This window comes from Cetorhinus maximus, chromosome 11 (genome assembly GCF_964194155.1).
Source record: "Cetorhinus maximus chromosome 11, sCetMax3.hap1.1, whole genome shotgun sequence".
Classification (NCBI taxonomy): Eukaryota; Metazoa; Chordata; class Chondrichthyes; order Lamniformes; family Cetorhinidae; genus Cetorhinus; species Cetorhinus maximus.
In genome coordinates this window covers 60,362,017-60,384,660 of record NC_135889.1, presented here as the reverse complement: position 1 = coordinate 60,384,660, position 22,644 = coordinate 60,362,017, and the positions used below count along the sequence as shown (strand labels likewise).

The 22,644-nt window shown below is 40.5% G+C and overlaps 1 protein-coding gene across 1 annotated transcript; it reads left to right on the top strand.

Moving 5' to 3' along the window:
- The first annotated feature begins 298 nt into the window (after positions 1-298).
- On the top strand, positions 299-22,434 carry scrn3 (secernin 3). Its single transcript, XM_078552074.1, has 8 exons — positions 299-424; positions 946-1,120; positions 4,416-4,597; positions 7,479-7,678; positions 9,434-9,646; positions 12,670-12,832; positions 21,677-21,857; positions 22,264-22,434. Exons 2-8 carry the CDS (start codon positions 947-949, stop codon positions 22,426-22,428), a joined length of 1,278 nt encoding a protein of 425 aa, XP_078408200.1. The 5' UTR covers positions 299-424; position 946; the 3' UTR covers positions 22,429-22,434.
- Positions 22,435-22,644: the final 210 nt, after the last annotated feature.

Genomic DNA, 22,644 nt, shown 5'->3' with positions numbered 1-22,644 from the left:
GGATCTCCAGCTCGGGACAGGTTTCCACAGCGAGTGAGTGCGATTGAAGGAAAACTCTGTGTGATAATGAGTTTCGGATTGGGTGAAACGGATGGTTCCGCCAATTCCTAACCTGCAAATTGTTGTTAATGTAGAATTGAAATTCCCGGAAGTGATGGACTCCGATTAACCCACATGACACAGGCCGGCAAACTGGTAAACACCGAGCGTCACTCTCCTTTCAGTTTTAAACAGTCCACGAAATTTCGCTCTTCTGGACAATTTATACTTTAGAAGATTTGATCATATTGATATTTTTTAAAAGTCTGTCACTTCAGTGCAACTCTGAGAATATTAGAAAGCACCAGTTTGGAAATCAGTCGTTAAAATCCAAGGCCCAGTCCGCCTGTTCAACAGAAGCCTGGTCTCCAGGTGCTATAAAGACGTAAGTACATTATTAGATGTCAATTTACCTACTGGATTCTGTTTTGATTCTGAACGGATAGAGTGACATTGGGATTGAATCAATGCCACCTAGGTAAATCCAAGTGCTACTCTGAAAGTGTGTTCGTAGTATTAAATTATAATTCAGTCCTTATTACCACTGGCACACACACACACAGAGTGCAGCAGTGCTCAATGCGGAGAAACTTGTGGACACTTGGATCAGGGCTGCGAAAATTGCAGACTCTCTCCAGTGTTTCCACTCACCCTGGGTTTGCATATGGTGATTTAGTTTTAAAGCTTAACTTCTGATAAGTTTTTCCCTGCAGTAAAAGTGCAGAATTTGTTTTGGGAATTTATATCAGTGATTTGAATCTCACGCACTCATCACAGGTAGATTAAAACCTGCAGGCGACTTGGTTTCGCGGGGAGGAGTTTATTGAAGTGAAACCTTTAGAAAAAAGTGTTTTTGCACTGAATAGTATACAATTATTTTAAGATTTTTGTATTTTATTTCCCTAGTATGGCTTTCAGAAACAGGTATCCTCCAAAATCCTGTGACACGTTTGTGGCTTTGCCACCAGCAACAGCTGATAATTACATAATTTTTGGAAAGAACTCAGACAGGCCTTCTGATGAAGTCCAGGAAGTTGTATTCTTTCCTGCAGCAAACTATCAACCAGGAGATGAGGTTGAGGTGAGAGATTTCTATGCTTTTGATCAGAAATTCATTAAGTCATATCAACATAAATTTTGGAAATTAAACAATGACCTGAATAAAAAAGTTAGATTACAAAATTATAAATTGCATTTTCTTAATAACACGGATTTTAAAATAGTTACAAATATATGTAGATTCACTTTAAGGAATTTAAATAGTTATGGAAGAATGCCACAGAATTCTGTTCAGAAATAGTCATTTTACCTTTGGTTTTTCAACAGCCAGTCCTTATTTATCAGGAGTGTTCTTTCTGCTTGTTACCTCTATAACAGAACCACAACATTGATCATATATAGGTATGTCCCATAAGCAAAAAGCAGGACAAATCCAACCCGGCCAGTTACTGCTCCATCCGTCTACTCTTGATCATCAGTAAGGTAATGGAATGGGTTATCAACAGTGCTATCAAGTGGCACTTGCTTAGCAATAACCTGCTCACTGATGCTCAGTTTGTGTTCCGCAAGGGCCACTCAGCTCCTGACCTCATTACAGCCTTTGTTCATACATGGACAAAAGAGCTGAACTCCCGAGGTGAGGTGAGAGAGACTGCCCTTGACATCAAGGCAGCATTTGATCGATTGTGGCATCAAGGGGCAAAACTGGAGTCAGTGAGAATCAGGGGGCAAACTCTCCGCTGGTTGGAGTCATACCTAGCACAAAAGGAAGATGGTTGTGATTATTGGGGGTCAATCATCTCAGTTCCAGGACATTACTGCAGGAGTTCCTCAGAGTACTGTCCTAGGCCCAACCATCTTGAGTTGCTTCATCAATGACCTTCCTTCCATCATAAGGTCAGAAGTGGGGATGTTCACTGATGATTGCACAATGTTTAGCACCATTCGCGACTCCTCAGGTAGTGAAGCAGTCCATGTCCAAATACAGCAAGACAATATCCAGGCTTGGGCTGACAAATGGCAAATAACTTTGATGCCACACAAATGCCAGGCAATGACAATCTCCAACAAGAGAGAATCTAACCATTGCCCCTTGATATTCAATGGTATTATCATTGCTGAATCCCCCACTATCAATATCCTAGGGGTTATCATTGACCAGAAATGGAACTGGACGAACCATATAAATACTGTGGCTACAAAAGCAGTTCAGAGGTTAGGAACCCTGTGGTGAGTAACTCACCTCTGGACTCCCCAAAGCCTGCCCACCATCTATAGGGCACAAGTTAGGAGTGTAATGGAATACTCTCTACTGGCCTGGATGAGTGCAGCTCCAACAACACTCAAGAAACTTGACACCATCCAGGACAAAGTAGCCTGCTTGATTGGCACCCCACCCACAAACATTCACTCCCTCCACCACCCACGCACAGTGGCAGCAATATGTACCATTTACAAGATGCACTGCAGGAACTCACCAAGCCTCCTTCCAAACCCATGACCGCTTCTGTCTGGAAGGACAAGGCCAACAGGTACATGGGAACACCACCACCTGGAATTCCTCTCCAAGCCGCCCACCATCCTGACTTGGAAATATATCACTGTTGCTGGGACAAAATCCTGGAACACCCTCCCTAACAGCATTGTTATACCTACATCACATGGATTGCAGCGGTTGAAGAAGACAGCTCACCACCACCTTCTCAAGGGCAGTTAGGGATGGGCAATAAATGCTGGCCTAGCTAGTGACGCCCACATCCCATGAATGAATAAAAAAAATTATATTTAGCTACATATTTTCACATTAAGTCTATGATTATACAGGACCAGAAAATACTACATACTATATCTGGCATAACCTTTTTTTTCCTTTTCAGTTACCTATTTCCTAAAATATCTGTTCAGTTTTTCCAAACTCTGCCTCTGTTGCCTTCCTTGGCAGTCTATTCCACATGTTCATCACTGTCTGTGTAAACCTTCAACTTAGTTCAATTTAAACCTTCTGTGCAAATTTCCTTTTAAGCTGTCCCCTAAGTTCAAGCCAATGCCCCCAGTTCAGAGCATGTAATTATGAGGATCATAGAGCTGAATTTGACTACTTGTTCAGATGTGGTACCATATAAGATCTAGCAGCTCAAAGCTGGACACCCATGAGACGCTTTAGGGCATCAGCACCAACAGAATTGTAATCAACTACAATCTATAACCTCCATGGCCTGGTATATCCCTCGCTCTGCCATTACCATCAAGCCAGGGGACCAACCATGTTTAATGAGGAGTGTAAGAAAGCAGCACCAGGGTTTCATAAAAATGCAGTGCTCACCTGGGGAAGCTACATCACAGGACTGTATGCATGCTGAACACGAGCTAAGCTGTCCCATGATAAACATATCAGATCAAAGCTCTGAAGTCCTGCCACGTCCAGTCACAAATGGTAGTGGACAGTTACTAACTGGAGGTGGAGGCTCCCATCCTCAATTATGGTAGAGCCCAGCACATCGGTACCAAAGACAAAGGCTGAAGTATTTGTAACCATCTTCAGCCAGAAGTGCTCAGTGGATGACCCATCTCAGTCTCCTTCTGAGGTCCCCACCATCATGGATGCCAGTCTTCAGACAATTTGATTCACTCCACATGATATCAAGAAATGGTTGAAGGCACTGGCAACTGCAAAGGCCATGGGCCTTACAACATCCTGGCAGTAGTACCGAAGACTTGTGCTCCCAAAACTAGCCTTGCCCTTAGCCAAGCTGCTCCAGTACAGCTACAACACTGATGTCCATGCAACAATGTGGAAAATTTTCCAGGTATGTCCTGTCCACAAAAAAAACCCAGGAAAAGTCCAATCCAACCAAATACTGTCCATCTGTCTACTCTCAGTCATCAGCTCCCTAAAATTGAGAGTCCTGTATCTCTTTGCTTATGGATAATCACCCATTTCTCCCTTTCCACGTTATCCCAATGTCTTGAACAGACTGACGTTTCCTCTTGAGTGACCAGATTCTGGAGAGTAACTCGAAACCTTTTTATTTTCTCTAATGTGTGGAGACTAGTTGTTCAATATTTGGTGCACATGTGTTTGGATCCACTTGGGATCCATCCATGATGGCCTGATATCGCATTACACAAACGTCATAAAGGTTCATCTACGCTGTCATTTTTGGTGCCTAACTTTAAACAGTAGATAGGACTCTCCCTAGTATAAAGCTCTCACAAGAATTAAACTCTTCTTACTCGATTTATAGAAGCATTTTAATAAATATTAAAACAAAGCCATTCAAATAAAAAAAATCATCAATCAGTCATGCGGTCTAAATCATTCAGTCATGCTGTGAGGACTATGATGGATTAAGATTATTTTGTCATTTACATTCCAGTGCACGTATATAAAGATTGATCAAGTTGAAAAGACACATGCTGTTGTTCTTAGCCGTCCATCTTGGTTATGGGGTGCTGAAATGGGAGCTAATGAACATGGAGTGTGTATTGGCAATGAAGCAGTTTGGGGAAAAGAAAAGCCCAATGATAAAGAAGCCCTTCTGGGCATGGATTTAGTCAGGTTTGGCTTATTTTACTTTACTACAAGTTGACTTTTTTTTAAGAAAGGGTGACGAAATTATTGCAGGAAATTAATCCTCTGTTGTTGCTGCCTATTATGCTTTTCTTCTATCTTCCAACATGGTTTAAGTTATTCATTGATTATGCTTCCTCTGAGATTTCCAAGGTTTGTGTGCCCAGTGTGAAAGTGATGTTGCTTACTGCAGACCTTGTATCCCCAAGCTGGGTGGCTTTTTGGCACTATTCTCCACAGCACCACCCACCTTAGAGTCCCTGATGTTGAGCCACAAGCCCAATGTTTCCTTCCTCCTCCCTGCTCATGATCCTAAGTAACTGTAACCCTGAGAGTGTGAAAATCCATGTTTCCAACCTATAAGCTCTTTTGATGGTAGCTCAGGGTCTTCTTGTGATGGGGGGAGGGACTGACTAGTTAGAGGGATGAGAAAAATTGTTCAGAGCAACGTACATTAAGGAAACCTGAAATATTTTAAATAGAATCAAGTATCGAAAATCGAGCTGATTTAGATGCACTTTTACCATCGAGGGCAGAATAGGTCATGCTGGATAGAGCAAATATCATCAGTTTCATCTGTGATCCATGCAAAGTCATTGGCTTTATATTCTTATGTCAGAAACTTGTGTGTTTAGACCATAAGGTGTAGGAGCAGAAGTAGGCCATTCAGCCCATTGATTTGAGATTTAGAGTTTAGAGATTTGGCCATGGTAACTTGTGAATATATTTCTACTTCGGACAACATGAGTTCAGTATTCCTACCTCTCTCACTCATTATGCTCAAGGCAAAGAGGTAGCTTCCATAAGTTGTCCAACTCTCCCAATAAACCGAAACCTGCATCATATGTGCCATTAGTAGGTTATTATGCCTTGGGACTAATAAGTATAGTATAATGCACCAGAGATGAGTATTTCAGGTAACATGTTCTCGTATCATTTGTGAAAAGCAGGAAATACCATACTTTCAGATCATTCTGTTTTGCTGGTTCCAACTATTAAAATGGATATATTTGCAAATCATACACAGAATCAGTAAATTTCAGCGTGAGTCTGGTATAATAATTTCATTCATCCATGGACTGTGTCCTTTTTAGAATTTTTTTTTTACATTTTCCAGTAATCTGTAAGACTTTGGATGGACTAATTTTCTGAGATGCATCTAATGTCATTGTCTTTGGTGCCCCCACAAACTGTTCCCTAGGCACTGACTCCATTGCTGGCCATGGCCAGAGCAGAACCAGATTATTCGCAACTTTGGCATCCTATTTGACCCTGAACTGAGCTTCCAATTCCATATCCTCGCCAACACCAAGATCGCCTACTTTGACTTCTGTAATAATGTCTATCTCTGGCTCTGCCTCGGCTTATTGGTTGTTAAAACCCTCATCTATGCCTTTGTTGTCTTTAGACGTGATTATTCAAATGCTTTTTTGGCTGGCCTCCCACCTTGCACCCTCCATAAACTTCAGCTCATTCAAAACTCTGCTGCCCATAACCTAACCTGCACCGAGTGCCACTCGCTCATCACCTTTGTGCTGGCTGATCTGCATTGCCTTCCAGTCCCTCAACACCTCTATTTTTGAATTCTAATCGTTGTCTTCAACTTCCACCATGCTGTCACTCCTTCCTATCTCTGTAGTCCCATCCAGCCCCTTAACCCTCTCAGCTCCTCCAGTGTTGGCTTCTTGCACATCCCTGATTTTAATTGCCCAACATTGATGGAGTGCCATCAGATGTCTAGGTCCTAAGCTCTTGAATTTCCTCGCTAAGTCTCTCTGTCTTTCTAGCTCGCTCTCCTTTAAGGTGCTCCTTAGAATCTACTTCCCCTGTCTTAATATTTTTTATATGGCTGGGTGTTGATTACACTCCAAGTACCTTGGGTAGCTGGGATGTTTTATTACATTAAAATCATATATATAAATGCAAGTTATTGTTTCATTATGGTTTCATTGCCATTTGTGAGTGACAATATTGCTATGTCAATCTCCAGGAGTTCAACTTCAAATATATACTAAACTGAACCAAAGATACTGAGAAAGTTTCCAGCGTGTATTCCAGAGCCAAAGGTCCCTGAATAAAGAATTGTTATTTCATTAGTTTCAAAGGCACAGTGGAAGGACATATTTGCATTCTCTGCTAATGTGAAACACTTTGTCCACATATAATTTGGCCACATATAATTTGATTAGCACCTAGAAAAGTTTGTATCTTAACTAATTTACGAACAAACAACCTGATCTGTTAGCCATATGGGCTCCTATCTCCATTTTTAAGCTTAGTAGGGAAAGGTTACTTCTATTTTAACTCTCCAATTATTCAAAAATTGTTTGACATAAAATGCCAGAGGTCTTATGACACAGTGCTAATGTCCCTACCTCTAAGCCAGAAGCTCTGGATTCAAGCCCCATTTCAGGACTTGATGGCCACTGAAGGTGCACTCATAACATGGCCAAACAGGTTGATTATCAGCCTGTAAATTCTTCCAATACACCTGATGGCAAGTGGTAAGATCAGGAGAGTTTCCTGGTCAGCCATATTGCAGAAGGCAATGGCAGACAACTGCAGTACTTTGCCAAGTATAATCATGGACCAATCCAGTGGAAGTCTATGGATGCCATTGCCCTCTTAGGGCATGCTCCCTGAAGGAGGAGGATGATATAAAATACAGAATATTGTCAATTTAGCATAAATTCTTTGTTCACTATGTTAACCCGTTTAAAATGTCAAGGCCTTTTTCAGAATATCTATACATATTATTGTGTTATAGATGGATTTGAGTCTTGGCTGTTAGGATTATTAGGATATATTTTTACAAGCATAATTTATTTTGTGGAACTTATTTATATTTGAATTATGTACATCTTTCTAGACTTGGCCTTGAAAGATCTGAAACAGCTGAGGAGGCAGTTGATGTCCTTGCAGGTCTGCTAGAGAAATATGGACAGGGTGGAAATTGTATGGAAGATGAAGTTGTATTTACATATCACAACAGCTTTCTGGTTGCTGACAAGAAGGAAGCCTGGATTTTAGAGACTGTTGGTAAATACTGGGCTGCAGAAAAAGTTGAAGGTAACTATAGATATATTATCAATCTGATAATAGCAGTAAGCATTTACTTTTTAAAATGAAACTGCAACTACAGTTCCTGAATTAGGAGGTTCTGATACAACTTCATAGTCTTTATGGTCACTTGCTTTAAAGATGACTTTAATGATGTCCATCAGAACTTTCAGAATAAAATAGTCTTTTAAATGTTATTTTAAGGGAAAACAGAAGAAATATTTAGCTAAGAACCATTAAATAGGTAATATTCATCTCTCAGTTTAAAAAAAAATACAAAAGCAAAATACTGTGGATGTTGAAGTCTGAAATAAAAGCAGAAATGCTGCAAATACTCAGCAGGTCTTGCAGCATCTGATGAGCGGGAAACTTCAGGTCAATAACTTTTCATCAGAATGAAAGAAAGGTAGAAATGTAATAAGTTTGAGCCAGTGGAAGGGGGAGGGGGAAGGAAGAACAAAAAGAAAGGTCTGTGATAGGGTCTACGATATTTGAAAAAATAAATTTCCAACAAACTGAAAATGTAATTAGCAGCAGAACAGAATTTACTCTTGGTGCTTCCAGCTGCCTTCATAGGTGTTTTGAATCAGTATGTGAAGTTCAATATATTGGCTGCTTTTTTAGGAACCTTGTACCCATGATTTTATGCCATTGGCCCTGGGCTGCCTTCTGATTGCATTTAGCTCACTATTTCTTTGCAGTTATCCTGTTCTCATTCCATGGTTTCTCACTACCTATCTATAGTACCATCAACATCAGTCAAAACAGCATCCTGTGGATTCTTGCTATCTTGCTGTCAGCTGTATTTTCACCCTGTGGCTTGTTGCTACTGTATAGCCTCTTGCCTAAATTGGGGTGGGGGCGGAGGAGTAAAAATACTAGGTGCATACCGGCATCACTTTTAAGGTTGGAAGTTCAGCTGAGTTCTTGCTATGGTGTTAGATCAGCAGAACATAAGAATGAAATTTTTGGCAATTTGGTTGTGGGAGCAAGATGCAATTGAAGTGTATTTGGTCACAGTGTGATGATGTGCAGAGTACTGTTCCAGTGACGGATGGATGGATGGGTACTTGGGAGAAGGTCTTGTCAATAAAGATCTAGCAGCTAGAATAGGAGTTTCAGTAGTAGTATCTCCTCCTCCTTGTCAACAAACTGATGGCATCAAGTGGGTTTGATACTCGTCCTGTTTCCCTCCTGCCCAAAATCACACTCAGTTAAAAGCTCCTTCCCCAAATGCCCGTGTAATCAATTGGCCTGCAATCAATTTCAGAGTTTCTGGATTATTAAACATTAAGTCTCTCCCCCAACCATCTGTTGTTAGTAATAATTAGCAGGTGTCTATGTTAATCTGGTGTAATTTGCACCTTTAATGTTATTAAAATAGTTCAGATCATATAGTGGTGAGTGTATAGAAGGATGTCAATGGGAAATCCAATTGACTGGGGACGTGGCGGTGAACATCCCTCTCCAGCTTTCTGCCGCTGCCCATAAATCAATGGAAGGAAAGCAGGAAATCCCAAACTACAAAAAAAACCTCTAAATTTGCTGATGTTGGTGGTTTTATTATGATGTCGTAATAGTAATTTATTGATTACAAAGTCTGCAGTCATAATTATAAAATATTCATTGGAAAGTAATGTTAACGATGATATTCCTTCATTGTGGGCTGTTTGTACATTATAAAATGATAACATTAATTATTAACAGTAAAAAAAATGGATAATATGCATGATTTGTGACTTTTATTTTTGTTCATATACTTAGAAGGGGTACGAAATATTTCCAACCAACTTTCCATAACAACAAAGATTAATAAAGAGCACCCAGAAATGAGGAGTTATGCAAAGAGTCGAGGCTGGTGGGATGGAAAAGTAGAGTTTGATTTCACTGCTGTGTATTCCTATCAAGACAGTGCTAAAATGAATGAAACTGGTAACCGATACTGTACTGGCCTGCAGCTTCTTGATAAGCATAAAGGTAATCAACAAAAAAGAGAATTAACTTTGAAATAGGTCACTCACAGATTAGTTGATTGATATATTCTCTCAGCAAACACCTCTCATCTTATAAAAGAAAGCATAGCTTCTGAGTTGTCAGGCAAAAATGTTTCTAGGTAACTTCATTATTAAACTTTCTTTTTACTTAATAACAAATAAAGATTTGACAAAGACACAACTTATTTTTTGTATTTTAGAGAAGAGTTTATTTTAATATTGCTTTTACATATTGGGTATACCTTTTCAGCAGGTGTATTGTATAAATTTCATATAACTAAGTGTCACAGTCTGGCCATTTTGTTCACAGGAAGGACCTGGCCACAAGCTATATTAAGACTCTTTTTAAACAGAAATTTGCTTAAGAGGGATTAATTTGGCAAAACATCCCCGTGCTGATTGGTAATAATCGGAGGAATACTAATGGCAGCTTGAGAGTGGAAATTCTGATCCAAACAATGGACAATGTCTGGTTATTCAGAAGGACACTTCACTCTTTCAATTTGGAAATCCTTTTTGATCTCCATGGGGCTGCAGGAGAGGCTTTGAAAAATTGGTCACGGACACAGAGTTAGGTAAGCAGCAGAAAGGTGTGAAGGGCGTGAACTCCCCAACTAGGTGATTGGATGGGGTACAAAGGGATTGTGCTTTTAAGTTGAATTAGATCCCCTCTGGAGTGGGCTAGCATTTGCGTATTTCTCATTCTTGGAATAGTACATGGAAAGGGGTTGCACCAAATGTATTAAGCGACTCTCACTGTTTTGTGTATTGATGGTGTGTATGAGTCACACCTTGCAGAAACAAGACAGGCTTGATGGACCTGCTGGTCTTTCCCTGTCCTTTTTTTCATCTGTTCTGATTCTGAGGTCGCTGTATTACATGAGAATATAACACTAAGTATAAAATATGTCATGATTGTTGAGCAATAATCAACTTCAACTAAGGTAGTTGGTGTAACAGAACAATTTTCTAAGTTTTATATGACCAAAAAATATATTTTTTAAGATGTCAGCCATGCTTAATGGTAGCTCTCTTGCCTTTCAGTCCTAAAGTTGTGGGTTTAAGTCTCATTCCAGAGACTTGACAACATGTAGGTTGGCGCTTCAGTGGGGTGCTGCACTGCCAGAGGTGCTGCCTTTCAGATGAGATGTTAAACCAAGGCCCTGTCTGTCTTCACAGGTGGATGCAAAAGATCCCATGACATTATTTTTAATAAGAGTAGAATAGTTCTCCCTGGTGTCATGGCAAATATTTATCCCTCAACCAACATTATTAAGACAAATTATTTGGTAATTCTGTCATTGCTGTTTGTGAGACCTTGTTCAATTTTCTATGCGCAATTTGGTGTCTGTGTTTCCTTACATTACCAAATGACTACACTGCAAAAGTACTTAATTGGCTGTAAAGCATTTCGGAACACTCTGGGGCTGTAAAAGGCACTATATAAATGCAAGTTTGTTCTTTTTTTAAAGCTGTTCCACATTGCATGATTTAATGCAACAATTAGTGACCAACTTGTTAACTTATTCTAATGCTATTAAGTTATTTTTACAAAATGGAACAAGGAATGGAGGAATTGATGCTTTCCTGAAAGGTGATAAATAGAAAATGGCTGTTCACTTTTCCATGATCTTATAAAGAAGTGTTTGCCAAATAGTTAAATTCTCTGGCTTCTGTCCTTAGCTTTTATTAAGGATCTATCCATGGCCCCCCTTCTACCTCTCGTTTACGTGTTCCTCCTCGGCAACATCATCCAAAAATGCAGCATTAGTTTTCACATGTATGCCTGTGACATCCATTAACAACTCTCTTGACTCCTCCATTGTTTCTAAATTATAAGACTCCTTATCTGACACCCAATACTGGATGAGCAGAAATTTCCTCCAATGAAATGTTGGGAAATTTTTTCTCAGAGGGTTGTGAGTCTTTGAAACTCTCTTCCTCAAAAGGCGGTAGAAGCAGAGTCTTTGAATATTTTTAAAGCAGAGCGAGATAGAGTCTTGATTGACAAGGGGGTGAAAGGTTATCGGGGTAGGCAGGAATGTGGGGTTGAGGTTACATTCAGATCAGCCATGATCTTATTGAATGGTGGAGCAGGCTCGAGGGGCCGAGTGGCCTACTCCTGCTCCTAATTCATATGGAAAACTGAAGCCATTGTTTTTGGTCTCTACTCCAAACTCTGTTCACTAGCTGCTGACTCCATTCTTCTCCCTGTCAACAGTCTGAGAATGAACCAGACTGTTTGCAACCTTGGTGTCATATTTGACCGTGAGTTGAGCTTCTAACCTCATCCGCATCATCATGTAAGGTCACTTATTTCCAGTTCTGTAGATTTCCCGAATTCGCTCCTGCCTTAGCTCATCTGCTATTGAAACCCTCATGCCTTTGCTATGTCTAGACTTAACTATTCCAATGCTCGCCTTGCTGGCCTCCCACATTCAATCCTTCATAATCTTGACGTCATCCAAAACTCTGCTGCCCTTGTTGTTCCTCGCACCAAGTGCCATTCACCCGTTACTCTTGTGCTTGCTGATCCGCATTGACTCACGATTTTGAAATACTCGTCCTTGTTTTCAAATCCCTCCAAGGCCTTACCTCTCCCTATCACTTTAATCTCCTCCAGCCCAACAACTCCCTGAGATATCTGTGTTCATCTGATCCTGGCTTTTTGTGGATCCCTGATTCTAATTGCTCCATTGCTTCACCATTGGTGGCCATGCCTTTAGGTGCCTAGGCCCTAAGTTCTGGAATTTTCTCCCTACACCTCTTCACTTCACTGCATCTCTTTCTTCCTTTAATATGCTCCTTAAAACCTACCTTTTTGACCAAGCTTTTTGCCTCCTGCCTAAATATCCTTGTTACTCAGTGTCTAATTTTGCTTTAGAATGTACCTGTGAAGTGCCTTGGGATGTTTTATTATGTTAAAGGCACAATGTAAGTACATTGTTGTTTTATGATTACACCTTTACTTACAAACAAGTATATTATGTTCATGTTTTATAATAGGAAATATTGCAATTGAAACAATGATGGATATTCTACGGGACAAAGAGAGCGGTATTAATATGGAGGGTGGTTTTATGACAACAGGAAGCATGGCCTCTATTCTACCCATGGACAGCAACCTGCACTGCATTCATTTCTTTACAGGAACTCCTTATCCTGAGAGGTAAAGAACACCTGACATCTCCATTGTGCATCATTTTATTTGATCTTTAGTGTTAACACGTTATCTAATAGTGATTAAGCAAAATTAAAATCATTTTAAATTGAAACCTCTTTTTAAAAAAAAAAGCAGAGTTGGAAAAATCAAATCTGTACAGTTTCAAAGTAAAAAAAAATTAGTTTTTAAGAATTAAAGTGAGTCAGAAAGGAAGTAGTGGGAAAATTAGTGGAACGGAGTCACTGAGAGAGGATAAAGTGAGCCTTCGGGTAAGTCAGAGTATGAGCTGAATGTGAAACACTGAGAAAGAAATTGAAGCATGATAGCACTGCTATGAAGAATGGATTGGTAAGTGTTAGTTTGATTCATTAAATTGTTTTTTAACTGTTGATAATTCACTTGATAGTTCACATTGTACTTTAGATTGGATTCAATTACAGTGTTTTTATTTAACTTTTTTTACTGTTTTATTATCTGCATTTACGTGGTCAGTTTCTTAGAATTTTATAGGTTAGTGTCTTAGACACTAGTTAAGTGGTCAGTTTCAGTGAGTTAGAGGTCAGTGGATTAACTATAATGGCAGGCCAACGGTGTCCGGATGCTTCATCTGTCTTGGATAACCATCTGTGTAAGAAGTACTGCCAGTTGATCGAGCTGTAGCTCCCGATTTCGGAGCTTGTGGATTGGCTTGCAGCACTGTAGTGCATCCAAGGGTCTGGCAGTTTCAGACCATTGTTTTCAGGAGGTGGTTTTGCTGCTGTGACAAGTTGCAGAACTTGAGAAATTGATTGACCATCAGACAGGATGAGGAAGTCACATTGCAGGAATCCTGATCCCTTTAAACTCATGGCTTTTAATTTTGCAAAACAAGTCCATTATGTGGTACTTTGTCAAATGCCTTTTGATGTCCACCTGCATATCAACTGCAATACCCGCATCAAAGAATTCAATCAAGTTAGTCAAATACAATTTGCCTTTAACAAATCCATGCTGACTTTAATGTATTAGCCCCTACTTTCCAAACACCAATTCAATTTTGTCCCAGGTTATTTTATCTAAAGGTTTCCTCATTTACAGCATTATACTGACTGCCTGTAATGGCCAGGTTTATCATTTTATTTTAAACAGGGGTGTAACATTGGCAATTCCCCATTCCTCTGGTATTACCCCCATATCCAAGGAGGATTGGAAGACTGTAGCCAGAGTGCTGCAATTTCCACCCTTACTTCCCTCAGTAACTTGGGATGCCTCCCAACCGGACTGGGTGACTTTTCTATTTTTGAGGACTGCCAACCCTCTTTAAGTAACCCTCTATCTATTTTTATCCTATTGAATTTTGTTCCTGTCTTTTCCTTTACTGTTAAATTACCAACATTCCCTTCTCCAGTGAAGATAGATGTAAAGTACCTGAGTCATGCCTTCTGCCTCTTTTGGTCCCTAATTCCACAAAAATAATCTGGAACAACAGAAATAATCAGGGGCGTTGTATTACTTCGAAAGAGTTTTCCCACAGATAAGTGTGAATGGGGATACTCCTGGCCTTTTACTGGTTAAAAGCTATTTAGTTTAAAAGCACATGGTTCTAGACCTGCAGACAACAAGCCAGGCCAACTGGCCAATCATCATTTTTAAAAATTCTTTCATGGGTTGGGTGTCACTGGCAAGGTCAGCATTTGTTGCCCATCCCTAATTGCCCTTGAACTGAGTAGCTTGCAAGGCCATTTGAGGGCAATTAAGAGTCAAGCACATTCCTGTGGGTCTGGAATCACATGTACTCCAGACCAGGTAAGGATTGTCTTTTCTTCCCTAAATGACGTTAGAGAACCAAATGCGTTTTTAAAACAATCGATAATCTCATGAGATAGCTGCTGAGAGTAGCTTTCAATTCCAGATTGTATTAATTAAATTTAAATTTCAGCAGCTGCCATGGTGGAATTTGAACTCATGGGGCTGAATTTTGCCGTCTGCAAGCAGGGGGCGGGGCCCACTCGCCGATGCGTAAAATGACGCAGGATGACGTCGGGGGGAACCCCATTTAAATTTTCAGGAAGGCGGGCCTGCAGCAAAATCAACTGCGAGCCCGTCGACCTGTCAATGGCCGATTTAGGCCACTGACAGGATCATTGAACCAATTAAAGGACCTGTCCGTCCAGCCTAAAGGTTGGCGGGCAGGCCAGGAGCCCCGGCGGCAAATAGAGAAAACATGAAATCTCGTCCACCGGCGGGATGAGGTTTCATGTAGGGATTTAAAAAGTTTAATAAAGTTTTAGTGTAATTTATGAACATGTCCCATCTCATGTGACATTGTCACATGAGGGGGACATGTTAAGGATTTTTTCTCTTTTTAAAGTTTTTAAAACTGTCAGTGATCTCCTTGAGGCAGCACTTAGCCTCAGGAAGATGTGCACTCTTTCGTGCGCATGTGTGAAAGAGCGCACTCTTGCTTTTGGGGAATCCCCCCGCCGCACAGGAAGTGCATAGCGTTTCCTGGCAGATGTCACGCTATTAAGGCCCGCCCACGTAAAATGGCAGCGGGGCCCACTTCTCCGGTGGGGATCAGCTCCCCGCCCGCCGGATATTGGGTTGGGCCTGCCCGCTTGGTAGGCAGAAAATTCTGCCCATGTTCTCCCAGCGAATTAACCTGGAGCTCTGGATTACTAGTGCAGTGACATTACCACCCGACTCGCTCTCGCTTTCACTTTCTCCCATCCCAGAGTACTGTGAATCTGCCAGGTTTGGGTCTACCACAAAAGAATGACATCGCTCAAATCTTCTATCACAAGGTCTACCATCTCAGAACCAACATAACACTAAAGAGACCTTGCTTTCCTCCTCTGCTGTTTCTCTAGAGGGAGGAAAGCACCTTGGGACATTATAGTTTGTTAAAGGTGCTATATAAATATGTTAATGGGTAAAACGGAAGAGGTCTTGTGGCGCATTAGTTGCATCTGCGTTCAAGTCCCATTCTGGGACTTGATGGCTATGGAAGGCACTTTCATAACATGGCCAAACAGGCTGATTATCAACCTGCAAATCCTTCCAATATACTATGGCAGGTGGTAAGAACGGGAGAGTCTCCAGGTCAGCTAGAACCTGCAGAAGGCAACAGCAAACCACTGCTGTACCTTGCCAAGCATAACCATGGACCAACATGGGAAGTCCATGGTCGCCAGCGCCCTCTTAGGGCATGGTACCTGAAGAGAGAATTGAGTAAAAGAACAGAAGATCAATGAGAGGTGTTCAAAAAGAATTTAACGGTATACAGACCCAATTTCTACTGTTAAGTGGCAAGAGTTCTAGATAAATAAAGCAGCTATGGATGACAAAAGCAGTAAGGAACATCATGAAACTAAAAGAAAAAGCATACAAGTATGCAAAAAGTTCCTGGAGAATGAGGGATACAGTAAACACTAAATGGGGCCTAAACAGATAGAGCTAAAAAAAAGGAATATGAAAAGAAATTTGCAATGGGTATCCAAATAAATTAAAAAACCTTTTACAATATTATGAAAAAGATGATGGTAAAAAGAAAGGTGGGCCCTTAAACCCTGATAACGGTGATGTTATAAATGAAAATAAGGAGTTGCAAACATGTTAAATAAGTACATTGTGTGAGTATTTATAGCAGAGAACATGTCAGACACCCAAGGATTTGAATCAGGAACAGGGCCCACAAAATTAACATAAGCAAATTAACAGTAATGAAGAAAGTAATAGCATCAAAGGTTGATCAATCCCCAGGATCAGATGGTTTTCAACTCAGGGTTTTAAGGGAAGTAGGTGAAAATATTGCAGATGCCTGAATTTGATCTCCCAAAGCTCTCTTAATTCAGATTCCTTTAGATTGGAAAATTGGAGAGGGGAACCAGGGAACTATAGATATTTATATATATCAAATATATGGTGTCAGGATCTTATTAAGAGTTTATAATTAAGGATAGAGTGACTAAACATCCTGAAAAATTTCAATTGATCAGTGAGCCAACATGGATTTGTAAAGGATAGGTCATACTTGATGAACCTGATTGGAATTTTTGAAGAGATGACCAAAGAAGAGGGCAGGGGAATGTCTGTAAATGTTATGTATGGAGTATTCCAGAAGGCATTTGATAAAGTTCTTGATAAGAGACTGTTTGCTAAAGTTGAAGCTTATGGAATTGAGTGCAAATTATTGACCTGGTTAGGAAATTGGCTAAGCAATAGGTGATTGAGAGTAGGGATAACTGGCAGGTACGGTGAATAGTAGGATGTGATTAGTTGTGTCCCACAGGGATCTGTGTTGGGGTTGCCACTATTCACTGTATTTATTAACGACTTAGATAACAGGATAGAGAGCCGCATATCCAGGTTTGCCGATGAGTCATGAATAGGTGAAATTGGAAGCAGTATAGATGGAATCATAAAATTACAAAGAGATATTAATAGATTAAGTGAATGGGGGAAAAAAAACTATGGAAAACCGATTTCAATATAGGCAAGTGTGAGGCCATCCACTTTGTACCAAAAAAGAATAAATCAACGTACTTTCTAAATGGTGAAAAGCTAAGGACAGTGAAAGCCCAAAGAGACTTAGGAGTTCACGTAAATAAATCATTAAAATATTATGGACAAGGTACCAAAAATAATTTTTTAAAAATCTAATTAAATGCTAGCCTTTATACCTAGAGGACTAGAATTCAAAGAATTAGTAGTCATGCTACAGCTATACAAATGGCAATTGATTCGAGGTCTATTGTTAATTTAAAATCTGAGATTAATAAATTTCTGTTAATCATAAGGATTAAGGGATATGGGGAAAGGAGTTAGGTCACAGATCATACATAATCTCATTGAATGGCAGAACATGTTCAAGGGGTTAAGTGGCCTACTTCAATTCCTATGCTGTTGAAATTGCAGACTAGCATAGAGGGAGGGCCAGGAGGCAGACAATTATTTATACTTTCTACCATGGAAAGGGGTGGGGAAGAAATGAGAGAGTAAAATAATGTAAATAAACGAGATTAAAGTAAAATGCTCAAAAATCATTGAACAGGGTGAGGTACTAAATGAGCACTTGTCTTTATAAAAGAAGATTCTGCCCAAGTTATAGTGAGGGAGGAAGTAGTTGAGATACTGGATAGGCTAAAAATTGATAAAGAAGAAGTATTAGATAGGCTGGCTAAATTAATTCATAATTCACTGGGACCGAATGAGATGCATCTAAGGATACTGAGGGAAGTAAGGGTAAAAATTGCAAAGGTCTGGCCATAATCTGCCAATCTTCCTTAGATACAGGAGTGCCAGAGGGCCTGGAGAATTGCAAACATGTTACACCCTTGTTCAAGAAAGGGTGTAAGGATAAATCTGGTAACTATAGATCAGGCAGATCAGTGGTAGGAAAGCTTTTAGAAACCATAATAGAGGACAAAATTAATGGTCAGTGCAAAATGTAGATTAATTTGGAAAACTAGCTCGGATTTGTTAAGGGCAAATTGTGTTTAACTAACTTGCTTGAGTTTTTGATGAGGTAACAGGTCTGATGAAGGTAATGCGGTTGATGTGATGTAAGTAGGCTTTGAAGTGCTACGTGACAAGCTTGCCAACAAAGTTAGAGCCTCGCCATAACTTTCGAGCTCCAGGGCAGTATAACTGGGGGGTACCCCAAAGATGCGCTGGAGAACCCACCTCTGGAGTTCCCAGGTAATGATTGCATGGCAATTGCCCAGGAAGTGCTTCCACTGAGCAAGTGCCCTGCACTGGAACCGTCCGAAAAGGCAATTTAAATATTTAAATCGCAAACTTCAGACGGTTCCACCTGTGTTACATCAAAATTACCCAGAAAACATTAGAAGAATTAAAACCACTACTAGCTTCTGGGTAACTATTGTGCAGATCCACACTGACCCCCATCCATGGGACTACATTTCCCCCCCCTCCACCCAACGGGACTCCCCAAACCCCAGGGGACTCTCTCCCCTCCTCCCCCCCCCCCACCCCACCCCCACCACCTGTCTAACAACCCCCTCAACTGTCCAACCCCCAGTATTCTAACCACTTACTCGACAGACCTACCTTCTCCGTGGCTTGACTTTTAAGCTTACCTGATTTACAGCAGCCAGTGTCATAAAAGAGGGGAACATGGCTTCTTTTCACCCGATTGTGCAGCGCTCGACTAAAGGGCTCAGGAGCGCGCTGCATTGCACGTTTCTCACCCGACCTGAGTCGGAAGGTTGGGCGATACAGGATTGAGGATGTTTACAGGTAAGAAAGTAGGAGTGGAGTGGCAATCCGACTCTGATTGCCACTCCATGGAAGTTCAGGCCCATTAATGATCTAGACATGGGTGTACAGTGCACAATTTCAAAATTTGTAGATGACACAAAATTTTGAGATTTTGTGAACCATGAGGAGGATAGTGATAAACTTCAGGAGGATATAGACAGGTGGAATGAGCAGACAAATGGCAGAGAAATTGAGTGCAGAGTAGTGTGAAGTGATTCATTTTGGTAGAAAAACCGAGAGGCAATGTAAAATAAAGGGTACAATTTTAAAGGGGGTGCAGGATGGGTGTGTGTACAAATTATTGAAGGTGGCAGGACAGGTTGAGAAAGCAATACATAAAACATACTCCTGGGCTTTATAAATAGGGCCATAGAGTACAAAAGCAAGTAAGTTATGATAAACCTGTATAAAACACTAGTTTGGCCTCAACTGGAGCATTGTCTAGTTCTGGGCACCACACTTCAGAAAGAATTTGAAGGCATTAGAGAGGGTGCAGAAAAGATTCATGTGAGTTGTTCCAGGGATGAGGAACTCCAGTTACGTGGATAGATTGGAGAAGCTCATGCTGTTCCCCTTGGAGAAGAGTAGGTTGGGAGGTGATTTGACAGAAGTTCTCAAAATCATGAGGGGTCTGTACAGAGTAGATAGAAAGAAACTGTTCCCGTTGGTTGAAAGTTCGAGAACTAGAGGGCACCGATTTAAGGTGATTGGCAAAAAAAAGCAATGGTGATATGAGGAAAGACTTTTACACAGCAAATGGTTAGGATCTGGAATGCACTGCCTGAGTCTGTAGTGGAGGCAGGTTCAATCATGGCTTTCAAAAGAGAATTGGATAATTAACCAAAGAGAAAAAAATTGCAGGGCTATGGAGAAAAGGCTGAGGCATGGGACTGGGTTTTTTTTATTCATTTATGGGATGTGGGCATTGCTGGCTAGGCCAGCATTTATTGCCCATCCCTGATTTCCCTTGAGAAGGTGGTGGTGAACTGCCTCCCTGAAACAATGCAGTCCTTGGGGTGTAGGTACACCCACCGTGCTGTTAGGGAGGGAGTTCCAGGATTTTGACCCAGCGACAGTGAAGGAACGACAATACGTTTCCAAGTCAGGATGGTGAGTGGTTTGGAGGGGAACTTCCAGGAAATGGTGTTCCCATCTATCTACTGCCCTTGTCCTTCTAGATGGTCATGGTCGTCGGTTTGGAAGGTACTGTCTAAGGAGCCTTGGTGAGTTTCTGCAATGCATCTTGTAGATGGTACACACTGCTGCCACTGTTGTTCAGTGGTGGAGGGAATAAATGTTTGTGGAAGGGGTGCCAATCATGCAGGCGGCTTTGTCCTGGATAGTGTCAAGCTTCTTGAGTGTTGTTGGTGCTGCACTCATCTAGGCAAGCAGAGAGTATCCCATCACATTTCTGAGTTGTGCCTTGTAGATGGTGGATCGGCTTTGGGGAGTCAGGAGATTAATTACTTGCGGCAGGATTCGTAGCCGCTGACCTGCTGTTGCAGCCATTGTATTTATATGGCTAGTCCAGTTCAGTTTCTGGTCAATGGTAACCCCTCAGATGTTGATAGTGGGGGATTCAGCGATGGTAATGCCATTGAATGTCAAGAGGCAATGGTTAGATTCTCTCTTGTTGGAGATGGTAATTGTGGTAATTGCCTGGCACTTGTGTGGCGTGAATGTTACTCACTACTTGTCAGCCCAAGCCTGGATATTGTCTAGGTCTTGCTGCATTTGGACATGGACTCCTTCACTACCTGAGGAGTCGCGAATGGTACTGAACATTGTGCAGTTAGCAGCGAACAGCCAACTTCTGACCTTATGGTGGAAAGAAGGTCATTGATGAAGCAGCTGAAGATGGTTGGGCCTAGGACACCACCCTGAGGAACTCCTGCAGTGATGTCCTGGAACTGAGATGATTGGTCTCCAACAACCTCTCCATCTTCCTTTGTGCTAGGTATGACTCCAACCAGTGGAGAATTTTCCCCCCGATTCCCATTGACTCCAGTTTTGCTAGGGCTTCTTGGTGCCACATTCGGTCAAATGCTGCCTTGATATCAAGGGCAGTCACTCTGGTAGGGAGCCAAAAAGGAGACAACAGGCTGAATGGCCTCCTGTGTTGTGACCATTCTATAATTCCATTTCAATCAAACAACTCTCAGTGAAATTCATAGTGTGGAAAAAATGACTGATTATGTATTACATTTTGTAGTTGCTCAATTATTGTAATCTCCACTCAAGATCCAAAGATTTTAGATTAATTACATACATGATGGTGAGCTCTGCTTGTTTCTTCATTTCTATGAATGATTGTGATGGGAATGTTTGCTCACGACCAGAGATAATATTTTCTTCATAACCACCAGATGTCACTGCTGTGGCATCATATTTCTGAATGCCCCTAGATTTGTGGTGAAAACTCAAATTTGATTAAGCAAATCCTAAAAGAATATTTTTTTCAGTTTTGTTTATAATAATAGTCATCCTTTAGTTCCATTAGGCAATGCCCTTTTCACAATGGCGAATTGCTAATAAAGGTATACCTGCATAATTAGGGTTTACAGAACATTTTGGTTTGTCTTTTCCCAGGTCTGTTTTCAAGCCTTTTATCTTTGTACAAAACATGAGGCAGTTTCTACAAACAAGTTCACCTTCATTTGGTCCTGATGATCCAGTAAAGAAGAAGCCACGGTTCCAGACTAAACCCGACAGAAAGCATGCACTCTACAAAAAGCATGAAGTAGCAGCTGCATTCATGGAGATAAATCAGGTACTTGCCAATATGCAGTTAATAAAATTATGCTATGTCTGTAAATATGTAATAAAAATCTATAGATACGTGGAATTAAGCCCTTTAGCTTGTCTGTCTGTGCAAGTCTCAGTAGTTCCTGATGTCCCTGTTTTGTACATTAGATTTAAAATGGTTTGAGCTGAATTAAACATCATTCATTTGATATTGTAAGCTCATTTAAGTAATGTTTTAAAGTGAAATATTTTGATGTGTGCTAATGTTATAGAGTGGCAGTGATTTTCATAAAACTAGCTTCTTAATTCCATTGTTGCTTATTTATTACATTCCAAAAAGTGAGGATTTGAATAAAGAAACATTAAGGAAGAAAATGTGTTACCTATCTAGTGCAGCATTAAGAGTCATTGCTTGTAATTTATTTCACCAGAAGAAAGGTTCGAAGATGCTCCAAGATATAAAAGCACTGGAGAAGAAACAAATAGAAACAGCAAAGGACATACTGAAAAATGGGATACCGGATACTACCAAAGTTGTTCACCTCTTTTCTGATTGTGCAGCTGAGGAAATAGCAATTTACAATAAATGTAATTAGCCAGTAGTTTTCCATTTTTTTTAGTAATATCTGGTTTTAATGCGCTTTCTTGCCTAGAAAACAAATGATTATGTGTAAACACCTAATATGTAAAGTTTAAAATTGCAAAAGATAGGGACTCAATGGATAAAAAAAAAACAAAATTTGTAAATTTGAAATATTTATATTAAAGCCACAGTATTGGATCAAATATTAATTCCCGCAAAGCTTAAAATA